Source organism: Lepidochelys kempii, chromosome 14 (genome assembly GCF_965140265.1).
Source record: "Lepidochelys kempii isolate rLepKem1 chromosome 14, rLepKem1.hap2, whole genome shotgun sequence".
NCBI lineage: Eukaryota > Metazoa > Chordata > Testudines > Cheloniidae > Lepidochelys > Lepidochelys kempii.
Genome location: NC_133269.1, coordinates 22,395,819 through 22,414,752, shown reverse-complemented (window position 1 = coordinate 22,414,752; position 18,934 = coordinate 22,395,819). Strand labels below are relative to the sequence as shown.

General features: G+C 53.8%; 1 protein-coding gene across 9 annotated transcripts in view; it reads right to left on the bottom strand.

Moving 5' to 3' along the window:
* The window catches only part of ARHGAP44 (Rho GTPase activating protein 44), a 153,030-nt gene that overhangs the window by 3,262 nt on the left and 130,834 nt on the right, over window positions 1-18,934 (bottom strand). For 3 of the 9 annotated variants that reach the window (XM_073310157.1, XM_073310155.1, XM_073310158.1), the window contains 7 exons: window positions 16,848-16,939; window positions 15,734-15,914; window positions 13,825-13,842; window positions 12,520-12,741; window positions 9,259-9,699; window positions 7,969-8,117; window positions 5,113-5,490 (listed from right to left, as the gene is read on the bottom strand). In XM_073310157.1, the coding sequence (XP_073166258.1) occupies window positions 5,113-5,490; window positions 7,969-8,117; window positions 9,259-9,699; window positions 12,520-12,741; window positions 13,825-13,842; window positions 15,734-15,914; window positions 16,848-16,939 (1,481 nt within the window). Of the gene's footprint in view, window positions 1-3,625; window positions 3,678-5,112; window positions 5,491-7,968; window positions 8,118-9,258; window positions 9,700-12,519; window positions 12,742-13,824; window positions 13,843-15,733; window positions 15,915-16,847; window positions 16,940-18,934 lie in introns of all 9 variants that reach the window. The other 6 variants (XM_073310163.1, XM_073310161.1, XM_073310156.1 and 3 more) reach the window with 4 other exon arrangements.

Sequence of the window (18,934 nt, the reverse complement as noted above, 5' to 3'; positions counted from 1 at the left end):
ACACACACTCTCTCTCTCTCTCTCTCACACACAGTCTTTCACACTCACCTCCGAACACATACTTGTATTGTTGTTGTTGTTACTTCTTCATGCTTCTTTCAAAGTGTGTCATTTTAGCTTTTTGACTGGTCTGTGCATTTCATAATTTTTATTTCTCTTATGCTTCCATTTAATTCTTTGAGTAGTGAGTTCTAAAATGCTCAACCTGTCCTGGCTGGAGTAATTATCCCTATGGTAACTTTTTAAATACACACATTATATTTAGGTTTTTTGTTTCTGCTAGTGGCGCACATCCACACACACCTTGATATTGGTGCACATAACAAAATTCAGTCCGCACAAGGATGGAAAAAATTAGAGGGAACATTGCTAGTAACCCTTCGAATGCTGGCCAGGCGGGCGGCACTTCATACCTTCAGGGGAGGGGATGGGGGGGGGGTGTTGTGGCCAGAGGGAGGCAGAGCTGGACAGGGGCCTCCTGGGTAGAGTCAGTCCTGGTCCAACTTGCCTCTCCCTGCCTGGCAACTCTCCCCCTGCCCCCGGGCTCTGTGCTACTCTGAGCCCCACTTCACACCAAGAGGAAGGGAAGGTGGGTCACCTCAGTGGAAACAGCCAGGGACAGGCACAGCCTGCCATGGAGCCAGGCCATGGCTCTGGGCTGAAGGTGAATCAGGCAGGCAGCTCTTCACCTGTGCATGGGAGGGACGTTTTTGGACCTATGGGTGGCTAGTGGGAAGGGTCACACTGAGCATGGGTCCAGAGGAGGCTGGGGCCTGCGGGAGGGAAAGATTGGAGAAACAGGCGCTGGGTTTTCTGAGCTCCTACTCCTCAGTCTGGAGCCCTGAGGAGGAGCAAACTCAAGTCCTGGAGTTAAAGAGTTAAAAAAGAAACCCCACGCAATATGTAGGCCTGGGCACAGATGGAGATCTGGAGAGAAAGCACTCCAAGCCCTGCATAAGCCTGCCTGGTAGAGAGCAGAGGATCCCAGCTGAGATTTGCTGTGTGGGCCTGGAAGCAGAGTTTGGACCACAGGGGTTATGACTGGCAAATGCCACGGGCACAGTACCCGCTCTCAGACCCATATGGTTTGCTCCGGGGATGTGCGGCCCAGAGGGACGGGACGGTGGGACAACGCCCACACCTCCTCTCCCCTTCCGCAACACTTTATATGAAGATTTATGCTCATTTTATACCAGGGGCCAAATTCTGCTCTTGCCAACACCAGGGCAACCCTGCTGACTTCCCTGAGCTTGCTCCACCAGAAATTTGCCCCCAGATTTTTATATTCCTTTCCCACCGTCACTGGTCCATTGTTCCTAGTGACCGCACAAGCGCCCCTTGCCAACAGGAATACAGCTTGCCTGGCGCAGCCTTAAACATGGGAGTGGGCCCACGTTTTCAGGAGTGCAACTAATGCCTCTTGGGGGCATCAGCATTATCCAGAGCCTGGATGTGTAACCAGGGAGGCGTGTTTAGAACCACAGATCTGTAGGGCTAGCAGGGACCTCGAGAAGTCACCTAGCAAGCCCCCTGCGCTAAGGCTGGGCCATTTGTCCATGGGATGATCTCTTCCCTGATGCCAAACGAGCAGCTGCAGATATTGGACCATTTTGCATATCTGGCCAGTGGGACTAGGGGTACAGCTGGCTCACACGACGTGAGGGGATCTATATTTTAGCTGCTTTGGATAGGGTTACCAGGTGTCCAGTATTCGACTGGAAAGTCCAGTTGAAAAGGGGACCAGGCAGTGTCCGGTCAGACGAACTGACCGGACACCAAAAGTCTGGTTACAGCAGTGATGTGGGGAAGGCGCTGGGTCATCAACCTGCACTAGCCCCTGCTTGGCCTGGGCTGCCTCCTACCTGCATCTCTTGGGCAGGCTCTGCATCAGGCTGCAGCTGCCATTTCAGCCCCAGAGCAGAGGGAAGAGGGGCGTGAACGGGGTGGGGCCTCAAGGGAAGAGGCAGAGCAAGCGTGGGGCCTGGGAGAAGAGGTGGAGCATGGGCAGGGGATTGGGGAGCAGGGCCTCAGGGAGGCAGGGAAGGGGGGGGGTGTCCAGTTTTCAGATATTAAGCAGTTTTAATTTTTGAAATAATGAGGCCTAATTGTCATGTGTATTTGAAATAAGCTCACTGCTAACCAGCGTTGTGAGATTGTTTCCATCAGACTAAGGTTCTGCAGCATGTAATGGGAAGACTTTGAGGAAACCCCTGCTGGGAAAATAAAGGGGAAGATCATAGCAAACCAGGGTGTGTTGTCATGACTACAGCCTGTGAAATGGCTACTTACGGTCTGTCTAGACTAGAGTTTTTGTGCCCGTTTCCATATAAGTTAGCTAACAGCCTTGCAAATGTTAGTCTAGATGCTCTAGTAATGCTTGGCCTTGCCCATGGCTGGACCCTGAGATAAACCACTAATATCTGAGCCCTGGGACAAGCGTTTGTGGAGGGACTGGACTAGTATTTACAAACACGTTAGCTAACCTGAGCTAAATGGCAATCAATTAACTTGTGTGGAAACAGGAGCAAAAATTCTAGCCTTGACAGCCCCTTAGGGCTTGTCTTCAGAGCAGTGTTAGCTCAAGTTAGCTGTACTCAAGTTATCTTAGCTCTAGTGAGAGCAGCCACACCTTGGAGCTGCCCAGGGTGGCTGGATTAGCACCACAGAATAGCTTTGTTCCCACTGCGTTACTAGCTGGAGCACCTACGCATCCCCCGACAGGCTAGCTAGCTTGAGTCCAAAGCATGCCTAGGTGGAGTGAGAGATTTTTGGTCGGTTAGATTTTCTAACACCGCGGTGGAGGCCAGCCTGTGGACACACGCTCATCCAGTTCACACGCCATCAGAACGTGCAGGGCATCCGTTGGTGCACCGTGGAGGCCCACTGACGTGCTGGCCCTGCGCGTGCAGGTGGAGTTATACTGGTGGGGCACTGCAGTGACTTACAGTGGCTGTTTTTATCGACTGGGCTGCTCAGCCTAACAGTCCCATACTATGTGCCTAGCATGCAAGCCTCATTCGTCGCCTAGGACACTGAGCTTTTAAAGCTACAGCGCATTAGCATGAGGCTATTCGTTTGTTTTATCGGCGCGCATTTCCAGAGCGCTCCTGGTCAGAGTAAATAAGCACCACCTAGTGATGCCAAATATCCCCAGGAAACATACCATCGGCATCAATACCCAATCAAGGCAATTAAGAGCGGCAATATCATGACATCCCTTCTGAAAAACAATACATGAAATGGAAGAGGGAGAAATTATTCATACGGGTCAGTTCTAAGCCATGGTTGGGAGGGGAAAAGAGGGGAGGGGAAGGTTAGGAGCTGGTCACAGGGTTGTTTTCGTTTACTGATTTCAATATATAAAGGGGGCAGGAACAAAGGCCAGCGGTTCCAGGAAGCAAAAGGAACAAGTTTACTAATAAGGTAATTATTGGTGAACTTGCAATACGGTCACAGTCCCAAGAAGCCATGCAATTCCGGTTCAGCGAGCCCCATGCAAAGGCCAAAGAGAGCGAGATGGAATTAGTGGTGAATCTGACGCAACAGCCAGCTGCTGGAGGTCAGTCTAGGGGGTTAGCTTTTCAAGTGCCAGAGGAGGGAGGTTTGCATGGGAACTCCAGCTTACCCTGAGAATCCCCCTCACACCTATCCAATATTGCATCACTCGCCTCAAACAGCTGCAAGGACACAATCATAGGATTGGGAGAAAGGAAACAAAAATAAGCAGCAACAAGGAGACAAGAACACAACAGAAACACGGTTCAGAGAATTGTGGCTGTCAAGTCATAAAACAGAACATAGAATACATTACAGTATAAAGAAACTAGCTTCCGAAACCTGCATGGAGAGAACTCAGACACAAACCAATCTGCCATTCCTATTTACCATCGCCTGCTCTGCAATCCTGGAGTAATAGGGGGGCATTTGTATTATTTCCCTTGTGAATCCTTTGAGCACAACCCAGCAGATCAGGACTGGATTGGCTGGGCCACAGATGCTGTTCTACAAGTGAAGGAGTCAGCGGACATGCAAGAGTATCACTGAAATACTCTCTCTCTCATGAACTGTCAAGAGTAGAAAGATCCACTACACATCAATGGAAAGCTACGATTCCCATGTTTCCAACCACGTATAACGCGTTTCTAGTCATTAGGGGGTCATGAGATATACCTCAAAACGAGGACCAGTCTCTCAGAGCAGGCAAAAGGACACCAGATAGGCCTACATGCTGTCGCCATCCTGAGGTCCTTGGGCCAGTTTGCCTTCCACTATATGCTATACTTCTATATCAACTTCCCCACCTATCTGGAGGTCTCAGGGGATGCCTCAAAGCATCTCCTAGAGAGAGGTGTGTGTGTGTGTGTGTAAGGACAGTTCTAAAAAACCGAGAGAGCCAACTGTAAGACTTACCAAAGGCTGTTGCGAGGGCTCAACCTGCAGTGTGGAGAAGATCCCACCAGATGGGTCACAACAAAAGCCTGCATGGTTTTGAAATCTATTCTGCAGCCTCCGTGAACAGAGCACCCGAGCCAGCTAGCACAAGTCCTGTCTGCTGCACTCCAGGGCTTGATGGCGGCACCAAGGGTTCACTAAGGACCCTCAGCCTGTGGGGTGGCTGCCAACACAGCACGTGGTAGAAGAGAGCTGTGTTTTCATACACAGGTGTTTGACCGTTTAAATTCTGCCTCACTGCCAGGGCAGGTTTTACCCTCAGGTATTTGCCTTCTCAGCGATCGCCCCTCTAAGGAAGCCCGGATTCAGAGGGGGGATGCAGAGATGTAAGAGTTAAAACTTGTCCCCATCACTCCTTAAAATAAAAGCACCTTAAAGACCCTGCATATTGGCCCTGGATCCAAACACCCAGGAGCACGTTTCCATTGGCCCAACGGCGTCAGATTTTGCACTGACTCCCTTTGTAGTGCCTGCAGCACAGTGGACCCTGGCATCCCCATGCTCATCCCCTCAGCCCACGATAACACCGACTCGTCGGATAACTGATGCCACCGAGACTCGCTGGTGGGGCGACAAACTAGCTGAAGGCACTCGCCTCTTCCCTCGCTGTACCCTGCAAGGCATCTGATCAAAGCTCTAGGGAGCGAACGGCTCGGTTACCTGTGGACATGCTTTCCCCGGGGGACATGTCATCTAGCAGGGTGTGGTCCATGGACTGCGGGCTAGCGCCGGTCAGGCTTGCTGTGGGAGGCTGTGGTGGTGGCAGCGTGGGCCTCTGCCTTGGCTTAGGGGTGGGTCGAGACTTGGTTAAAGTGCTCGTCAGGGAAGGAGGAGAAGACAGGGAAGGAGCAGCAGCTGGGGAGAGCTGGCCTGAGGCCAGTGAGTAGCCGTGTGGGTAATTCAGTCCATAGGGTGAAGGGGTGCTCGGAGGGGTGGGAGACAGGCTGACGGGGGATGGCTGCCCCGTGGACTGGTCGGACATACCGCCTGACTGGCCGTAGGGCACCTTGGGTGGGATTGGAGCCAGCTTCTTTGAAACTGTGGAAGACAAAAAGAGACAGAGATGCCATTAAGTGAAGCACAGGGTCCTTAGCACTTCTTATACCTACCTGATGTTACAACTCCTGCATGTGAGAAGCTGGGCTCTCCTGCTCTGGTGCTGCAATACACCCAGGCGCTGCGTGCGATTACTCTGCAAATCACACACATAGGTAACCTGGACTAGAACCCTCATCCTACAGCTCCAACCCCTCTGGCTGCTCCTAGCCAAGCTAAAGGCACGATCCCTTATCTTCTCCATGGACCAGATTGTAGAACCCCTCCTTATTCATAGCCACAAAGACAGCCTGTTACACTAGGGAAAGGTCACCAAGGGCCAGGCTGGACGCCAGTTACAAAGCACCATATCTGCCAACGGTTGCAGCTGTGCCTGCAAAACAGATCCTTACATGTGCAAATACACCTGTCCTGTACGCATTCTCAGGAAAACACTGTCCTCGCTATATGCACCAGGGATCCAAGTGGAGAGCTTTGCCCTTTGCATCTACCAAGATTTGTGGCTGTCAGAATATTCTTGATCATTTCAAGATGGCACCTGGGAGGGGCATAAGGGGCTTGTGCTTAAACAGCCCCTGTGAGATGGGAACCAGCATGTAACAGGGACCATGGTGGATGTGCCAAACACAGTGGAACAAGGGATCATACTCATGAACATTGAATTAAAGTCAACCCAGGAGCAAAGGGATGCGAACTCCAGCCTGTCTCCCATGTCTCACAGCTCCACTTCCCAGCAAAATGACTTTGTGAGGCAGGCCTTGTCAATGTCCTGCAGGGACTGCTCACTTAATCAAGCAGGTGATATTAGCCATGAACAAACTCCTTGGGTCTCTCCGGCGAGAACTGTGCATCCGTGGGCTCACTCCTGCCCTCCAGTCAGGTAGGAGCTTCCCGCGCAAGTGTGCAGCCTCGTCAGTTTCTGAGGTCTGTGGAGATGTGTTTTCGAAGACAGAGGGAAGGTGTGATATTCACATGGCAGCACTGGGAGTGCGTTTTCACATGAGGCCACTCCGCCTCTATGTGGCAATGGATGATGGGGAGGGAAGGCAGAACTCTAGGAGCTGAAAGCTCCATTGACCAAGGTACTGAGTGTGCTTTTGTTAAGACATATTGGGCAAAATTTTCAAAAGTGCCGAGGCGACTTAGGAGTCTAAGTCCCATTTTCAAAAGTGATTTAGGCACTTAGGAGCCCAAGTCTCACTGGAAGGCTCGTCAGTACCTGAGTCCATTTGGAATATCCCACCAGGCGCCTAGCTACATATTTAAGCAGCTAAATACCTTTCAAAATCTGGCCCTCGGGTGCTTTTGAAAATTTTACCCGTTGTCTATTGACCAACCTCCAAAGGTTCCGAGGGGTGGTTTGCACGAGTACTCAGACATTTGGAGGCTTCTCTGACCCACATTGTAATTATCCCAGTGTCTGGGGTCCACCCAGACAGGGCAGCTTGGGGATTTGATGAGAACTGGTGAGATGTAATTCCTGCTTCTGGGTGGGAATTCTCAGCAGCCCCTGCGGAGCATCTGTAGCTTTCATTTGAGCAAACAAACAAAGAAGTCTGTGGTTGCAATGAGAACTCTCAAATACAAAGCAAGTGTAACCAACCTATCACGTCTTCCTCAGCTCCAGCAGTCAGTGGCAAGCTCATTTCCCTGACATAAAGATGGGGATCATGGGAGATCTCCACAGCATTTAATTTAGCAACAGCCTTCATCAAATCAAGACCCAACATGGTTTTCATATGAGTCTTATCATGAGCCAGATCCTCAGCTGGTGTAAATCAATGTAGCCCTGTTGACTAAATCGAGCTAAACTGACTGACACCAGCCCAGGATCTGGCCCAGACCAAATTGTAATTGTCCTTCTGACAGGAGTCTTGGGCCTAGTCTACACACAAACTTCTGCTAGCACAGCTCAGTTAGCCAGGGCATGAGGTCATGAGGGCATGATCCCTGACCAACCGAGCTGTGCCACGCAGTTGCACCAACACAACTGCACTTTTACCAGCAAAGCATGCATGCATGTGTGTGTTTGTGTGTGCGCGTGTTACAGTGTATCCACACTCGGAGTGCTTTGCCTGTATAGATACACCGGCAAAGGACTTCTACCAGAGAGCTGGCCTTCGTCACCTCCACGCAGGGCCATCGCTGGAAGAAATCCAGCGCTAGGCAAGTAGGGTGCATGCAAATACCAGATGGTCATATGATTAGTCCTTCTGTGAGCTGGACAGTGTGGAGATCCAGACACATGAAAGACCACCTTTGCAGGCACCAGGAAAACATACCTTCAAATCCCTGAGACAGTAATGGCCCCACCGGACAATCTGCGCCCACGCACACTCAGAATGCCGTGCTAGAGGGCACGACCCACGCCTGGCTGTGTGTGCATGAAGCTTGCTACTTGATTACACTCATCATCTTGTACTGGTTACATTAAGCCTGGCCTGGGAAAGCAGCAAATACCTTTGCGCAGCGTGTGAGGGCTCTGCTCCGTGGACAGCTGCTGAGTGGGACTGGCCACCTGCTGCATGCTCCCACATGGGGCCACATGACCGGAGCCTGGGCTGCCTTTCTGCCCAGACACAGGCGACAGCTCCTTGGTTTTTAAAGTACTGTAAAGAAACAAACAGGAACAAGGAGGAAAACATGTAAGTCCCTTTGTTTTGAAGCCACCCCATGGACCTCCCTCTGCCCCATAGCCCAGGGTCACTTGGCTCACACTCCTCGCACTCTGGTCTGTTTTCCGGCATGCAGGCCTCGCTAAGAGCCGCCGTTCGCACTGGCAAAGCCAACCCCCTTCCCGACAGAAGGTGCTTCCAGAGACGCGCTACACATTGGACTCAAGACATGCGTACGTCTTTTCAAGCAGGCGGAGCACAATGAGAGCATGAAGCGATGCTGCAGCCCTCCTAGTCGCATGGCATACAGCTGAGACAGAGCAGAACAAAACCCCTTCCCTCCCCCACAAACGGCTGCTCCTCCAGAGGGAGCTCTGTTTGCTAAGAAGTGCTCTAGGAATTATTTGGGGGCAGTTCTCTGGCCTATGTGATACAGGAGGCCGGAGTAGCTGATCCCAAGGGATGCTGCTGGCCTTGAAGTCAATGCATCTAAGAACTTGTCGTGGGGATTGGTTTTGGGTTGTTTTTTTTTAAAGCTTCCGCCTCAAGTCCATTTCTTAATCCCCAGCTATGGCGCTCACTTGCAATGGCCAAGAAATGGATAGAGGGGTCCAGGCCACTTAGCAGCAAAGAACCTCTGGACAAGGCAGCATAGCAAGCGATATAACGGCTCACCGGGATTCCTTGGGTGAGTAACTGCAAGCTGCCCGGGCCAGGTAGCAGCCATTCACAGCCTGCACTGCAGAGGCGGCTAACCCCACTGGCTCACGAGGGCACCACTGGGTCGAGGGAGCTGCTCTGGATCAACAGTGGTGTGACCTGGCCTGTGACGCTCCTTGCTTCGTGGTTCTGTCACGGGTGGGGGAAGGGCTGGCCCTGCGCCCCTGCTCTGTGGGAAACAGGCTGGGACACGATGGGAAGGTGGCAGTGCCTGGCAGAGCGCCCCGTCCGCCCCCTTCACGAGCTGCCCAGAGCTGACCCACGCAATGGCAGCTTCTTGGGGCGAGAAGGCTCGGCCTGGGCCATGGGACCTGTCCCTGCCCGGTGGCTGTCGCCGCAGTGCACGGCGAGCCGACGGCTCTGAACCCTTTGCCGCGCACATGGCCCTTTCATCCTCAAACACACAGGTATTTACCTAGTCAGGCCGGCTCCTCTGTCGCTGGCGCAGCCGACCCAGGGGGGAGAGGCTGACATAAGGGAGAGGTAGGGAGCGCCAGGTGGGTCTGGTTTGGCTAAGACAAGTGGGGGTTTGATGGAGAGGGTGGAGAGATTAGTTTCGAGAGCATGCGATTCGGTGAGGGAGCTCTGCTTGGGGAGGTGCAGGAAGCAAGGCTTCGGGTTCGAGTTAATGTCAAGCGGCTGAGGGCTGGGAGAGGAGGAGGAGGAGGAGGAGGAGCGGGGAGGCAGAGTTTGGCTGTGCCCCGACCACCGGTAGGGTGGCAAGGGGGCCTCGGGCCGAGCCTGGGGGTGGTAATAGCGGAGGTGCTGATAGCAAGGGTAAGGGGGGGGCCTGTCGTCCTCGGGGGAAGGGTAGTGGTAACAGGACTCCAACCAACTAGACGACACATCATCCGTGCTGCAAAATGTCCAAACAGACAGACAGACAAAAACAAGAGCAGAAGTGTTGGTACAGGGAGAAACCCACCCGGAGCGGCGAGGCTGGCAGAGAAGCAAAGAAGAGTAACAACAACAACAACAAAGACCGCCACAAGAAACACTGAGCCCAGAGTCTGCCGCAGGGAGGCAGGACCAGGGGGGCAGAGCAGTGGGTTCCAGCCTCCTGGGGTGACGGCCCTGGGGCTGGGGTCTGAGCTCGCTTACACGGGTCAATGGACTCATTGCGCCACTGAAACCTGCAGAGTGTCGGCTTTACTCTGGGGAAGCGGAGGCCAGAGTTTGGCCCTAAGGCTGGAGCCTGTGCCCACCGTCACCCTTCTGTGGCCCTGGGGGGCTCGAACCTGACCCAGTCGTGGCTGCACTCTGGCTTTACAACTGCACAAGCCACCCGAGGGCCACACAAGGCCAGGGTGCCCACGGCTGAACAGGAGGCGGGCCGAGGCTCTTCACTGGGGCCTAGCTCAGCAGGGCATCATAACAGGAGGGAAGGGTAGCCCAGGGTGCCAGTCACAAAGCCTGAAGCACCAAGGGCACAGCCTGGGGCTGGGAGCCACTGATCTAGAGAACGGCAAGGCAGGAGTGGCAAAGAGAGGGCCCAAGCCAGGGAGTATAGTCAGAATAGCAGGGCATTGTGCCAAAATGGAAGGCCAGGCAAGTGTCAAAGGGTCTGCAGTGGTGATGCCCTAAAGGGCGACACCTAAACCCCCTTTCCAAACTCCTGAACATGCATTCACTGGGTAAAGGAGAGCCCTCCCCTGGGGGAGCAGGGCAGGGAAGCATGGAACGCTTTCTAATGCCGTTGCATGTCTTTCATGTTATAGGGGTCTGCTTCTCGGCCCTGTTCCTCTCCCTCCGCCTGGCCCCTGGATCCGCATCGCCCCATTTGATCTCTGTTTAGCACAACACCAGTCTATAAAGAAAGGGCACCAGGAGGGAGGCAGGACATGATGGAAGTGGAAAGAGAGCACACGGCAAGATTTCCCACCCACAGGGATGGAAGTGCCCTCCGTGTGTCTCCTGCAGAGGCTGGCTCTCAGGGAGGGGAGGGGAACAGACTTACATAGTCCTGGGAACTGAGGCTAATGCTGTAACATCTGCATAAAGTCAGGCAGAAAGGACACTGACATGTGAGAAAGGCGTCTAAGCAGGGTCAGGGAATAAGAAAACGAACACATTCAGATTATGACAGGAGCAGGTGCAATGTACCAGCTGGGAGATACACTGTGACACAAGACAGGCGAACGCAGACAGTGGAACTAGGGGCCATGGGACTTGTGGGTCGTGGCTATTCAACACAACGATAGGAGCTAATGAGTGAGCGAGCCGTGGCAGGCTCTGGTCTCTGTTACAGCAGTGTACGTCCAGAGTAACTCCACTGCAATGAACAAGGAAGCTCCAGATTTACATCGATGTAACAGAGATCAGGTTCTGGCCCTTCATGTGCAAGTGTTTAATAATTTACCAAACAACTGATGGGGAAGAAATGCTGTCAACAGGTGCACAAAAATCGGAGCAAAATCCAGGTCTGGAGCAGATGAGCATCTGCACAAGGACAGTTGATTTTTTTGGTGCTTTCAGTCACTGTGTCAGGGTGGCTCATGTTAAGAGATGGGGTCTGTGTAAGCTCTCCACCTGATAGCCAGGGCTCATCACAAATCTCTCTGGCACATATGCTGAGCTGGCTGGGTGCTGGGAAGCCCCCTGGAATGCAGCACATTAGAAGCTAACTTCCATACTTGCAGGAAGCACAGATTGGAAGCACGAAGGAGTCACATCGGCCCCACTCCCTGCGCAGGCGGGTGACTGCACCTGACAGCCTCACTTGTTTTCCGGCTGTCCGCCGGGAAGCAGTGTGTGAATCCCCCAACACAAAATAAATCCGGGGCCTTCTGAGAGAGGCACTGGAAGTGAACGTTCCCTCTCCGTGGGAGGATGTTCTAGTCAGGAATGAGCTTGGGGAAAGACATTTCAGGGCTAAGCACATTTGCAAAGGAGGTTCCGAAACTGGCTGCAAAGTTTGCTCACAGTCATCCAGCTTTTTTCCAGGTGCACAATCTGCACCCAAGTGTGCAAAGGGGGTGGGGTGGGAGGGGGAGAGACACAGGATGGCTAGAAGAGCACAAGGTGCTGGTGTAATTTAGAGTGTGCTTGTGCTTGGCCCACATAGTGTAACAGACCCCAAAAGGAGTGCCTGCATCATCTTCCTTCCAGCCAGCGGAATGGGGTGATGTGGGGGATCGGTCTGGCCAAGGAATGCCCGTTTGTGGGAGACCAGCGGGAATGGCAGGAAGGACTGAGAAAACTGAAAGGCAGGGCCAATGAAACAGACCGCTAGGTTAGCACTACCTGCTCCCACATGACAGCCTGAAGCCTGTCTCCTGCTCGCCCAGCCACGGGAGTGCTCCATAGGGGACTCCTAGCACAGCGCCCTCTGTGGGTGAGGTGCATGAACTGCGAGCGCAGAATCTCCATCAGATTTGCAGCGTGGATAAGGGAGGATTTGCCCTGAGCATCCAGTCTCTGCTTTTGAAAAAACGTCTGTCTTTCCAGCCAGCCTGGAAATGGCATTTTCCAGCAGCACTTCCGCCGAGGCTGCTCAGGGATTTTCCTGGCTGCTGGGTGGTCACCGTTTGGGATTATTTTGTGCCTGGATTCACACACACCAGAAAGCAGAAGCGTGAAATCAAAAGGGCACATGCAGGTGAGCAGGAGCTAGGCGTGTTTACAAAGGCCACATAAAGCAGCAGCGGCAGCTGCAGTCGCTGCCGCCTGGACTTACCTTGTCCGTTCGGCTCCTGGCTGGAAGCCGAAGCTAGTTGGAGTAGGGGAGGGAGTAGCTGAAATATCAAGAGATTGCTCAGGAATTGGTGACTGAGGAGTAGCAGCGAGATCGGAAGGCGGCGCGGGGGGCTGCATGGCAGGCGGGGTGGAGGACGCTTTTCGAACAATGGTGGTGCCTCTGCGGGCCACCCAAGATGTGTCCATCACCCTGACGCCCATGCTGAGTGGGGGAACACAAAGACACTCCCTTACCATCTCGGAAGTAAGGTTCAGAGCAAAGAAATAAAGCACAGATTGCAGCAAGAGGGGAGAAAAAACATTTCACTACATCCAGTTTGGTAAAGCTTATTCAGATCCTGGCAGCCTTCCTTCCAGAGAGCACCAGTGCAGCCCAACGGCTCCTCGTGAAACACTGGGACACAAGACTGGTGCAGGACCCTCAGTGGAGGATTGGCCTAACCTGTTTCGGAAGAGATCCAGTTCTGGCCCTTTAAAAAATTCTCTTATACTGGGGAACCCCACTGCTCTTCAGTGGAATTCAACTTGCAGGGCAGCAGGGGTTGTAGAGGGTCAGAACTGTCCTGGAAGAACTGTGTAGGTAGGTTCCAAACATGCCTTCGTTGTCAGTGGCATTGCCCGGAGGCTCCATTGGTCAGGATCAAAGTTAGGGCTTGGCTATTGGCTCAGGCCCCCTCCCAACCCTGCAGAGAGCAATAGTGTCACCAGAAGAGAGATTGCTACCAAAGTAACAACTTGCCCGAGATCTTGTTGGTTTTGCTCAGAAGCTGCTGCGGCCCATCACAACCTTTGGGAAGGTGAGGACGGCTGTGCAAGCAGCCCTGTTGTAGTGTGTGGCAAAAGTTTTCACTACAAAGGTGGCAGTGGGAAATGGCTGCCCTGCTGTGAGGTCTTTCCAAACAGCCACAAACTTGAGTGGGCCATTAGAAGCCAAAATGAATAGGAGAGTATTCCGGGTAGTGACGCTGTTGTATTCCTCCCAGCTGGAGAAGCTTCCTGTTGAATCACTCCAAAAGAGGACGTGAGCCCTTATTTTTTCCCAAAGTTATGAAAGTGCAATGGACTTTTAAGGCAATTGCACTAATCGGACCAAATTGGGCATGGGCTTACACCCCATGAAACCAATCCACCGGGGGAGAAACCAGCTCAGAATTTGCCTCCTGACATCACTAAATGTTGAAAAACCAGTTTTGGCTTCCTCACTGCCTACTGGAACAGCTCTGGCTTGGTGTTCAGAACACAGGTGGCCTGAAAAGGGTCCAGTGGCTACTAGAGGATACCGTACCTTTGGATTTTCCTAAGGCTGCATGGACAGAAACATACAAGTATTAGTGTAAAAGAAAACTAAGGCTAAAAGCTTCCATTGGGTATAGCAACTGTTGTTTGGACAGGAGTTTAGAGGGCCACGGTAACACTGTAAGGAGGACAGGTCTTTGAATCCTGGTTACGGCAGGAGGAGGACAAGCAGATTGTTCAATGGAAAAGGAGGCGTTGGAAGAAACTTCAGAGGATTCTGCAAACACAAGACGGTTTTGCTCAGTGGATGGGAACTTTTGGTAAGTGCAAAATGTGTGGGAGGGAGACGGGGCTGTGTGCAAGTGGGGAGGGAGGGAGAGAAGTTGTTCTTTAAGATGTTTCAGGTTTGATTTTTGTCTCTGGTGGGTGAGACCCTGCACACCGGGGGGCTTGGAAAGTTGAGATTCAGGGATCCCCGACTGCCTGCGGTGGTGGAGAATCCTGACTCGTAGGCTGCTGTCATCCAGGCAGGCAGCAGCCTGCCTCTCCAGTATGGCTGCTGCTAACTCACAACTCCAACGGGCAGCACCTTGTGCACATTCACCCGCCTCCATCCCGCTCCTTGAGGGCTCTGGGCCATATTCCCAATCTGATTCAGCATGCGTGCCCTTTCTGCTCCAATTCCACCCACTCTCCTGGGCTTGCGCTGCACCATGTGCACAGGGAAATGCAAATGCTGCCCAGAGATTTGCAGAGGGACCGGGGTGCATGCCAACGGAGCTGGCCAATTCAGCTGTCACACAGCTGGGCTGTTTTCCTCACCAGATACACTAAAGCTGGGATGGTGGCTTGCTAGTGGTTAGACCGAGAGATTCGGGGGAGGAGTCGGGACTCCTGGGATCTCTTCCCAGCTCTGTCGCTGACTTGACATGGCCCAACTGACTTCATGTCATTCATCCTTCTGTAAGGGGGGGAGGGGGAGTAAAACACTTGCCCATCCTCACTGGGAAACGTACAAATTAATTAATTGTTAGGAAGTGCTTAGGTATGATCAAGTGCAAAGAATCCCCATCATGGAACATTCACACTGCGGTAGCCCCTGGAGACCTACCAGGGCAGGTCCATTTACAGACCCATAGCTTCGGGGGGCTGGCCTGGACATTTACTTAGTATTCACTGTTCCCTCACCCCCCAAGGGCACTGCCCAACTCCTTCCCAAACCTGAACCTGCAGTGACTTCCTCAGGCCAGACATGTGGTCTCAGTGACATGGGTACGGCCTGCGGCGGGCTAGGGATGGACTCTGTGTTTCTCTAGGGTTTGCGCATCAGTGCATAGGAACTCTTAACAACTAGCAAGGCAGGACAATGGCTTCCTTAAAAGGCTCTGCTGAGCAGGCTGGGGATCCCTGGTCTTGGCTGAGCTAGACCCAAACGCCTGGCTTGCGCCTCTCACACCCCAGTGATGAAAACTCATCCTAACAATTCATGGCAGGCCCGCTTCCCACTGAACACCCTCTGCTCCCACTCCGGCGCCTCCAAGCCAGCTCCTTGCAGGACGAGGGCTCGGGAGCACTGCCCACTTAGTGGGCTCTCCAGAGACTCCTGCCCCAACCCTTCATCTCTGGGTGGAGCTTGTCTTTCCAACGTGACTTCCCTCAGGCTGGGGGTGGGGGTGTAGGTGGGGGAGGGGAAATGGCTCTGCTCCCATCTAAAATGGCCCAAAGGCAGCTGATCGGACAGGGTGGAGGGGTCAGGAGCAGGGGAGGGTGGGAGTGACAAGGCAGCGAGGCATCCGAGCTCACCAGTGCGGAGGCTACAGGATACGGTGCCCATGGCCCCCCTGTCCCAAGCAGATCTCCCAGCCAAGGCTATGTCAGGCGCGGCCTCTTCTGGCTCATACAACTGTAACAGACTTACACCAAAACCAAACCCTGGCAACGAAGTGAAGAGGCCCTACCCATCCTTTTTGTAAAACTCCAGCATCATGTTGTCCGTGGCCACGCTGAGGGGGCGCCGGGCCTGGTCGTGCTGCTTGCGGTCGGAGTGGTCCATGTCAGGGGAGGGCATGGAGCTGTAGTTGGCGTTGTGGTTGACGTGCATGGGGCTGCCGTAGTTCCCGGTCACGTTGAATTCAATGTCTGGTCGGGGAAGCAAGAGGGTACAGTGTTGTTCGGGGGCATCTCCTCGCAGCCAGACTAGGCAGAGGGCTCTGGGCAGTGAGGGGTTATCGCTGTTATTTCTAGTCTGAGTTGTGCCTAGGAGCACGCCCGTGGGCCAGGACCCATTGTGCCAGGCTCTGTACAGACACAGAACCCTTCCCACTGCCAGCAGCACCAGGGAGCCTGCTGATGGGGTGGGAGGAGTGACTGGGAACACGGACGAGCCTTGTGGGCAGCCAGCCGCTGACTCCATGAGGGACAGGGACTATAAGCCATCAGGTAAGGAGCTAGAGGGGAGAGATGGCTGGAGTGGGCCGGAGGAGCAGTGAGGGTCTCTCTCTAGCTCCACAGACGTGTCTCACTGGGGGCTGGGCTGGAGTGAAGCCATCTTGCGCTCCATCCTGGATTCTGTCCGAGGTAACTTGGCCTTCCGGGGCCATGGAGCACAGGGGGCTTGTGGGGCCAAGCAGGAAGAACCCCCTCCTAAGCCACCAGAGCTGTGGAGTCGGAGGGCAGAGCTGGGGCAGGTGCAGGCCTGGCGGCCCCACAGCCCAAATCACAGAGCAGGTCGGGCGCAGTGACAACGCACAGCTCTCTCTACAAGGCCCCAGCCCTACCCCGGGGCGAGAGAGGGCCATCTGCAGGGCCCGCCCCACCCAGCTTCCGGCCCCTCTGCCCAGCAGTGCCAGTGGCCGCAGCAGGTTTTCTGGTGTCAGTGCCTGGTCACCAGGAAGTGGATGGAGACCGTCCAGGCCTTTTCCCATTCACTGGCCTCCAAGCCGGTTTGTGGAATGGATGCTTGTGTCCCCCATCCCCCATGGCTCAGCGCTGGCGGGCCGGCTCCATTATGTTCCCTCCCCACTCCAATACCAGGGCAAGCACGCAGCGCCCGGCGGGAGACGCACGGCCTACCTCCGGGGAAGAACCAGTCGGCGTGCTGGATGAGGGGCTCGATAATCCCCACGATCTGCAGAGACACCGTCGTCATCATCTCCGTGATGTTTCTGCAACACACGGGGGGCGGCAGCAGCAGCTCAGCACTGGTGATGGCTGGGGCTCACAGACGTGATGGTTGAAAGCGCTGGCCGAAGCCAACACATGCCACATCTGACGCGGTCCCCCTGCTCTTCCAACGTGGCTCTGCTAGTGCCTGGCAATTCCCTTGCTAGTCCAGTGGGACCCTCCAGCCAGCCTGGTATTACAGACCTGCGCCCTCCCACAGCTCTGCCGATGCTCCTCAGTTCTTCCCTGCAGCTTCCTCCCGTCCCCCCAGCTTTTCCAGTTCTCAGCAGGTCTGCAAATGCCTGGAGGGGCAGCCCCAGGAGTGCACTAACCCATTGCCTCCCCTCCCTCGTCTCGCTACCCTCCCTTTACCTTGCTAATCTAAAGCGCTTCTCTCAGGCGCTAGATGCTTTTAAATGAACACATCACATCTGATGTTGCTTTCTAACGAGTGTGACATTTCTGGGATGGATCCTCAGTTGCCGTAGATCAGCAGAGCTCCACTGTACTGCTGCTACTCTCAGCTGAGAACCTGGCCCATCATTTCCACTAGTTTCCTACATTTTTACCAACATGACACTTTGACCCACGGGGTAATTCTATGCAGCAGGACATTAGCCACAGCGTAGGGACATCGCCGTCACGGCAAGAACAGTGGTCAGCTTATGGATCATGTTATTAAAGGAGCCTGAACCCAACTGTGCATTCGTTTATGGCGTCACTTCCTTTTCCTCTGGGCACCATTAGCTCCAAAGCTGCAGGGCCATGCTCCAGGAGCAACTGAGCATGCAGCAAGCAGGGATACGGGCTCACGTGGTTCTACTGCAATCAGGGCATCTCCAAGAACAGATTGCACAGCGGCTTCCCCAGCCTGCTGCCCTTGGAAGCATGGACTGTAATTAAGCCTCCAGTTTCTTGATTTAACCATAAAGAAGGATTTAGGCCAACACAAAAGAAGGGATGGTTGGATGCTTGCCTGACTCCATGTCTTCTGGGCTGCTGCTGCGTATTAGCCTTCCACTGACCTCTGATGTCAAGAGGCCATGGCCTGTTCGCCAGCTCTGCTGCTGCCTTTTACCCAGATGTGCCTGCCAGGTTTGGCAACTGCGCAGCCGCTGTGCTCCAGTGGGGAGCCACAGCTGCATTCTGGGGATCTGAGTGTGCCCCGCTTGCTCTGTTTAGCGGCACAGCAGCTGCTTTCTACCCTGGGTGCACCCCACCACTCTCACCGCACCCCAGAAAGGCATGCTGGGAAATGCTCCCAATACCACCCAGACAGCTGGTCGCTTCCACTTCCAGGCTGGAAAGAGGCCCTTCAGAACTGATACAGAGCCCTGGCCTACTCTTAAAATGTGGATCGACCTAGCTACACTGCACAGGGCTGCGAAAAGGTCACACTGTGAGTGCCATAGTTAAGCTGACTTAACCCAAGGTGCAGACGTGGTTCGGTCAACAGAAGAATTTTAACTACACTGATGGAAAAAGCCTTTTTGTCCACGTAGGAAGCAGCTACACTCTGGCGCTGGGGTGCCCGTCTGCAGACATGCCCGATGTCAGACAGTAAATAGGGTAACACCAGGCATAGCAGCCAGGTAGCCAATGGTTAGAAAATTAACCCAGCCCTGTGACAAGTCGAGGCCCTAACACAGCCATTATGACGATGTTCTCACATGTCTAGCACCTTCCACCTCAGAGGAGCCAGGAGAACTTTCAGGGATCGATTTACACAAGACCCGTGATTCTGCTCCTCCCAATTCTCTCCTTTCACCTCCCTACTTCTGCCTCCGTCTATGCTACCCCCGACACATGGGGCAGTCTGATTGTCCTCACAGGCCCAGAACCCCCTCTTCTCCTCGCCCCTGGAAACCCACCTCTTCATCCAACCCACTCTTCCTTCCTTCTCAGATTAAACTCTCCCCCTTCCCCCTCCCTCCGCTGGAACAGCCACTTGTGCCTCACGTTAGCGTGCCTTGCCGTTAGACTGTCAAGCTCTATGG